General features: G+C 56.7%; 1 protein-coding gene across 1 annotated transcript; it reads left to right on the top strand.

Moving 5' to 3' along the window:
• Positions 1–431: 431 nt before the first annotated feature.
• On the top strand, positions 432–4,343 carry CRIP1 (cysteine rich protein 1). The gene is made up of 5 exons (XM_085068395.1): positions 432–567; positions 3,208–3,302; positions 3,412–3,469; positions 3,596–3,643; positions 3,990–4,343. Exons 1-4 carry the CDS (start codon positions 528–530, stop codon positions 3,634–3,636), a joined length of 234 nt encoding a protein of 77 aa, XP_084924521.1. The 5' UTR covers positions 432–527; the 3' UTR covers positions 3,637–3,643; positions 3,990–4,343.
• The last annotated feature ends 2,330 nt before the right edge of the window (positions 4,344–6,673 follow it).

The raw sequence follows: 6,673 nt of genomic DNA, 5'->3' as shown, positions 1-6,673 counted from the left end.
TTTACATTCCCTTGGGAGAAAACATGTCTGTGTCAGAGGTGGTGAGCCCAGGTGGTCAGCACCCCGTGAATCTTTATCTGGGAGTGTGGTTAATTGACAGATGCCAATCACACCTCTAGCCCACCTCAGAGCCACCCACACAGCACAAGCGAGGGCAGGGAGCTGGGGTGCAGAGGGGCAGGGCTGCAGGGTGTGGGCTGTGTGGGGGGCAGTGGAGGTTGGGATGCAAGGGATGTGGGGCTGCAAAGGGTGTGAGGGGTGCAGGTGGAGGGGCTGCAGGGGGCAAGGGGTGCAGGGGGTGTAGGGCTGGAAGGGGTGCAGGATCCCGTCTCGGGAGCCCTCCGGGCCGCGCCCCGGGCGGGCTGCTCCAGCTGCGGGCGGGGTGCACATCTGGGTGGGGCGGAGCGCACATCTGGGCGGCGCTGGGCGGGGCGGGGCGGGGCGGACGGGCAGTAACTTCGGCGGGCCGGTGTGGAGCATCCCACAGCCGGTGCGAGCGGCGTCCCGAGCCCAGCCAAGCCGACAACATGCCCAAGTGTCCCCGCTGCCAGAAGGAGGTCTACTTCGGTAAGGGCTTCCTGCGCCTCCCCAGCCGCCCCCACCGCGGGGGACCTGTGGGCGTCAATGCTGGTCCTCGCCGGGCTGCGGGTCCCCCGGGCACCCCGGCTTCTCATTGCTCCCGTATTGCGCACCCCATCTCTGCAGATTCTTGGGGTGTCCTAAGACTGCTCCCCCCTGCGCTGTGGGGTGCCCCGGGTGGGTGATCCTATAGATCCACCACCCAGGGAGGTGCCTGGCTGCAGAGCGCGGGCTGCACTCAGCCCCACTTCCTTCTCAGCACAGCCCGCAGCCCTGAGCCTCTTGGAGCCCAAAGGCCCAGCTGGTGCAGCTCGCTGCTCTGAAATCCTGGGTAGTGAGCAAACACCTTTTCCAATGGCAAACCCTGCCCTTGGGGAAGTTCCTGGGTCAGAGGGCTGCCCACACGTTGTTCTGTGCGGTTTAGCGCAGCAGGATGACACCTCTGGGGTGTTATTTTTAAACTGCTGTTGCAGGCTAGGTGTGAGCCTTGTTGGGCTGCTGTTTGTTGCCGCAGATATCTTCCCTCCAAACTGGGGCCCCGAAGCTCCTGCTCCTTCTGGTGCCATGGTCTTGCTATCCTGTCTGAGGGCATTTGTGGGGTTTGAGCTTGTCACTCTGCCAACAGCTGCTGGAATGGGCAGGTTTGTCTGCCAGACCTCCCCAGTTCTTTGGTGTAGCTGAACTCGAGGTGGTTTGCTGGGAGTACCTTATACGTGGTCCATGCTTTCTGATTTACTCGAGATGAGGGACCTGGAGCCCAGGTGCCATCACTGACTTCTTTCACTGCTTTATTTCTGCTCTGCTTGTGCATGTGCCCCAACTATTTGTGCTCTGCCAAGGAGCTGGAGGCTCAACCACAGGAGCTGCTCCGTGTCCTTTAGCAATGGCCACCCTAGGCTGGGGTTGGTGTGGGCGCTGCCCAGAGAGCTGCTGGGGATGTGGTTCCTGTGGTTGGGAAATGTCGCTTTGCCTTGAACTCGCCGCTTGCAGCCAGGCTTTGAGATGGGGGTTTGGTACAATACAATTTGTGGCTTCCTCCTGCGACTCAAGGTCCTGGGGTGCCTCATTCACACGTGTGGCTTGATAAGAGAAGCCTGCAACGTGCTGGTGTCAGTGTCTGTCTTTCCTTTGGTTCTTTATTAATCCCAGTTGGGGTGAGCTGGGTTAGCCGTGCCCGCAGGCGTGGCTGTGGAGGAGCTGGGATGGGACCGTTTGACCAAGGAGAGGTTTGACCTTGCACTTATCACGCTTGCTCTTATTACGAAATGCCTCTGTTGATGCAGAGGCCGAGGAAGGTTCAAAAGCTGTCAGAGGACCAAGCTTGATGCCTGATTTCTGTGCCTGGAGATTATCCAAAATGCTGGCAGAAGAGGCAGAGCAAGCCTTTCTACTGGGCACTCTGAGGCTTTTGGAGCCTGGCGGTCCTGCTTGGGCGTGCCTCAGGCTGCTTTGGGCCAAATCGTGTCTGTAGAGAGCAGGGTGAGGAGGAGATGATGCTGAGAGGACTAGGGATGCAGTTTGCAGTTTTGCCTTCATGGCTGAGTGCTACAGTGAGCCTGAGCAGAGCTCCTGCCCAAGTGTTGGTGCAAATGCACGTGCAAGAGGTGGGGAGGCTGTGCTCCTTCCAGAAACTCTGTGATAGGAGGGTCCTGCCATGGGCCAGGCTTGGGCTCCTAAGGGTGCCCAGGGGGAGGACACTATGGCCCCTGCCAGGCTGCAGGCACAGGAGGCCCTTTGTGCCACTGGGGAATGGCAGCAGCGCTGCCTTGTGACATTTGGGCACTGCCCCCGCTCCCACCTCTGCAGCCACCAGCTTGCTCCTTGCACAGCCTGTTGTGGGCATATTTGGACTCCAAAGAAGAGCTGCTTCAGACTGCCAAGGGCTCCCCAGGGCATGCACTACCCACACTGGCTTGGTCCCATTTGCAGGCATGAGGACAGTGCTCAGAGCTGGCTCTAACACAATTCCCTTGGACAACTCTGTTTAATCACTTAACAAATTCTCAGGAGTTCGGCTGCCATTATGAAGAGCACACATGTCTGCAGAAAATACCCTCCTCCCCCGCTGTGCCGCAATTAAAAGCCACCCTGTGTTCCCCCCTCTCTCCGTAAACATGTCCTGGCTCCAGGATGTTGTCCCTCCCACGGCCACCTGAACCCCAGCCAAGCTCCAACACCGCTCTGGTTTGCCATGGTGCCAGCAGAGTTGGAGCTGTGGCTGGAGGGGACTGGTTTGTGTTGGCAGGGTGTGGTGATGGCTTTGCCTCTCCGGTCCTTGCCAGCATCCCCCTCTGTGCCTGCCAACTCTAGTGATTTCTTGGGCTCCAGCTCACTGGGGAGAAATTAATTCCCTTGCAGGCTGATGTTGGAAGGAGGGAGGTGCTCAGATCTTTGGAAGATGGGGTAGAAGTCAGTCCATTGTCATGGATGCAGCAATGTTCACCCTGGGCGTGGCACTGCTGTTTCGATCCGTGTTCCTGGATGCGTATGGCATTGTGTTCTGGACAGCTAGACCTGAGAAAATGCTCAAAAATGTCCTCCATAGGGTTGATGACAAGGAAAGCAATCTGACAAAATTGACTTGTGCCTGTTCACTGCCTCAACTAACCCACCTCCTTTCCATGGCAGCCGAGAAGGTGACTTCTCTGGGGAAGGACTGGCACCGGCCCTGCTTGAGATGTGAGAAGTGTAACAAGACCCTGACGTCTGGAGGCCATGCAGAGGTGAGGTTTGCTGCCCAGGAGGTCCCTGTCCCCTGCAGCTGAGGGCTGGGGTGGGCAGAGGTGGAGCTGAAGGGTGTTCGGGGCTGATGCTTTTTCTCTCTCCCCGCAGCACGATGGCAAACCCTACTGCAACCACCCCTGCTACGCTGCCTTGTTCGGGCCCAAAGGTAGGCTGGCTGTGGCTGGGCTGTGGAGGGAGTGAGGGGACTCGGGGCTCCCATCTCTCAGTGAGTTGAAGCCCTCGGTGTGCTCACCCTCCCATGGCAAAGCTGACCCTGCTCTGTCTCTTCCAGGGTTTGGCCGGGGAGGAGCTGAGAGCCACACGTTCAAATAAACCTCAGGTTGGTCCTTCCCTCGGAGCTCCCCTCTTGCCTCCGGCTCCGTGGGCTGGCTGGGGCTGTCCTCCCTCAGGCCAGCGGGGAAGGCAGGCATGCCACAGCATCTCTCTGGGCTAGCTGTGACTCCCAGCCCTTGCACCGGGGCTCAGGAGCTGGGTGCCAGCTGCTCCTCTCCACAGCCCCAGCTGACTGTCAGTGCCTGCTTAGCTCCGGCAGCGGATGCCAAAAGCTTTTGCTTTGTGGCCTGTTGGCAAAGACAGGATCTGTCCTGGAGTGCTGTTGTTCCTGGGATATCTCTGCTCTCAGCCCAGCCTGACTTCATCCACTCCTCTCTTCCATCCCTCTCCAGGTCTGATGTCCAGGGTTCCCAGCACAACCTGAAGACAGCACAAACACACCGCAACAGACATGCATTTTTGTTTTTAATTCACCCTGTACTAGACTAGCACATTCAAAGCAATAAGTAACCAAGGCTGGGCTGGTGTGGAGAGAGGCTCTGCTCCAGATGGAGTGCTGCCAGGCTGGGGACGTTGGGTTGCCCTGCTGGGTAGGAAATTTGGCTGGTATTGCTGAAGGCTGCCTGGAAAGGAGACCGCACCCTTCCAGCCAAAACCTAGCTCTGCTTCGGGCATCCAGCTTTTGTGGCCGGGCCCTCAGTTGTATTTTCAGTCTTTAATAAATGAAAAGATGCTTCCTTCCTGTAGCAGCTGTGCTCTCTGTAACGGGGCTCCTATGGGACTTGCTTGCCGCTTGCTTCAGGCCCCTGTGGCCTTTGGATTGAGCCCCACACTGTGTGATGGCCCCATGTGCCCTCAGCTGGGGCAGAGAGGTGTCTTGCTGGGAGGGGATTGACTGTCATATCAGCATAACCTGGAAATTGCTGCTTTTGCTCTGAGCAGCCACACGAAATGGCCAAGTGATGCAGGAGGTTACTGCTGAGGCAGAGGCAGAGGTGTGATGTTAGAAAGCAAGAGCTGGCTCACAAGAGCACTGGCAGATGTCCAAGATGTCAGCTTGAGGGGTCTTTCTAAAATGGTTTCTTAACCATGTCTTTCCCTAACCTGAACCACCCTATTTACATATTCAGAGATATCTCATCACCCACTGGGATATTTTTGTCTACAGTTTATGCATGCATTTCCTTAGAGACTGCTCTGCATTTTACTGTCATGTCAGCCTTCCTGGGACTTGGCCAAAACCCTCAGGGGTCAGAGATACATGTCCAGTGTCAAAATCCTTGGTGTCAGAAGCAGCCTGATCTGATAAGCATCTTAAAACTTCCAATTAAAACTTGCCTGACATTACAAGGCGCTGCCTCACCTCCCACCCCGATAGCACAACAAACACAGGCGTCTGTGTCAAAGGCAAACCCCTGCTATTGCTGTTCGGCTGTCACCAGACTTCCCAGCCAGCCAGGGCTTGTAGGGCCCTCCTGCTCCCACTGCTGCCCTTGCCAGCAGCCTCCCGAGGGTGCCAGCAGCCTCCCGGGGGTGCCAGCAGCCTCCCGAGGGTGCCAGCACCCATGGACCTGTGGCTCCTGGCCATCCACATCCGGTCCTACTCTGCACGGCCGCTGGCACTCAGCCCATCTCTGGGGCACTGGGACATGGCTTTCTCCTGCCAACTAAGCTTCAAAGCAAACTAGTGATATTATCTCAGCAGCCTTCAGCGTGCCAGTGAGATAGTGTTTTCCCTCAAGCATTTAAAGTAATGGCAAACACAAGCCTTGTCATCCTCTGGATTTGCATAAGTGTGTCCAGCTGGGAAAAGGACCTGTGTATTGGGCTCAGGGTCCTTCCCACCTGGGCCCTGCACTAAAATTTCAGAAGCAGCTTATTCCAAGTGCAAGGAGCCGGGCCAGCAGGCATGAGGAGGGAACCAGTGAGAGGTAAGGAAAAGAAAGGGCTGCACAGGGAGATTGTTGGGGTGATCCACCCTTCAAAAGCCAGCCCTTTCCATTGGCAGTGGCTGCAGCTGGGATGGGAGGAAATGTTCTGCTGTTTGCCGTGTGTGCTGCCCAGGACTGCTATTTGCTTCTGTCCCTGACCATGGATTTGCAGTGTACTCGTGGTGGCTGGGGACATCTCTCCCTGCCCTGGGTGCATGGAAGGATGTAGGAACAGAGCTCTGCCAGGTCTGTGCAGCTGCAGCTAAGCCTGATCCTGCAGCTGCCCCACTCTGTGCTGCACAGGGGTATGTATATGTATGCTAAAAAATAGGGGTCACTCAAGCAAGGTCTGGAGACATGCCTTAGGGTATTGATTCCCAAATCTCCTTCTTAGTGTCCTGTTTTTCTGCTTGCCCTGCAGTAAGAGCTCCCACTGAGATGGCTTTTAGCCCCAGGATTTGCTGTTGGGATACTACTCTCCAAGAGCTGAGCTTGTACAAGCCACACTCTGCCTGATCCAGCCTCGATGCTGTGAGGTTGGGCAGTTCAGGCACAGGTCACATCCGCAAGGAGCCTTGGTCAAAGAAAATATATGATAAATTGATTTTTTAAAAACTTGCTTTGGTCTCTGGAGAGGAAGCAGAAACAGCTGTATCTCATTTGGATAGGAAATCCACGCCCGAGCCAGGCCTCGCCTGGATGCTCAGAGAGGCTCAGCAGCGGCCAGCGCGCCAGGGAGGTGGGCTGTCAGCAGACACAATCTTTTCTTCATTGGAGCAGTAAATCTCTGTGGCCTGGAGTGTGACTGCATAGACAGGCAGCAGTGTGGTTGCCAGTGCATCTCACCTGTGATGCTCTTGGTTCTGAGCCTTGGCGGGAGCTTGGGACAAGTGGGGACAGGTCCTTCCCTCCCAGTGTGGTGATGCCCTGGCTGTGCAGCTCCTGCAGCAGGATGAGCAGGATGCTCAGGGCAAACCCCAGCTTTCTGGCAGAGCAACTGAGGGATGACACCTCAGTGTGCCCTACCAGCTGCTTCCACTGCTCAAGGCAGAGAGCAGACACTGGGGAGGTGGCTGGTAGCCCCCTTGTCCTGCCTGGTCACCAGCCAGCAGTCACAGGGACATTGCTGCCATTGCAATAGGGTC

This window comes from Lichenostomus cassidix, chromosome 8 (genome assembly GCF_008360975.1).
Source record: "Lichenostomus cassidix isolate B80296 chromosome 8, HeHo_3.0, whole genome shotgun sequence".
NCBI lineage: Eukaryota > Metazoa > Chordata > Aves > Passeriformes > Meliphagidae > Lichenostomus > Lichenostomus cassidix.
Note: the sequence above shows the minus strand (reverse complement) of the source record. Positions and strands in the feature narration are given on the sequence as shown.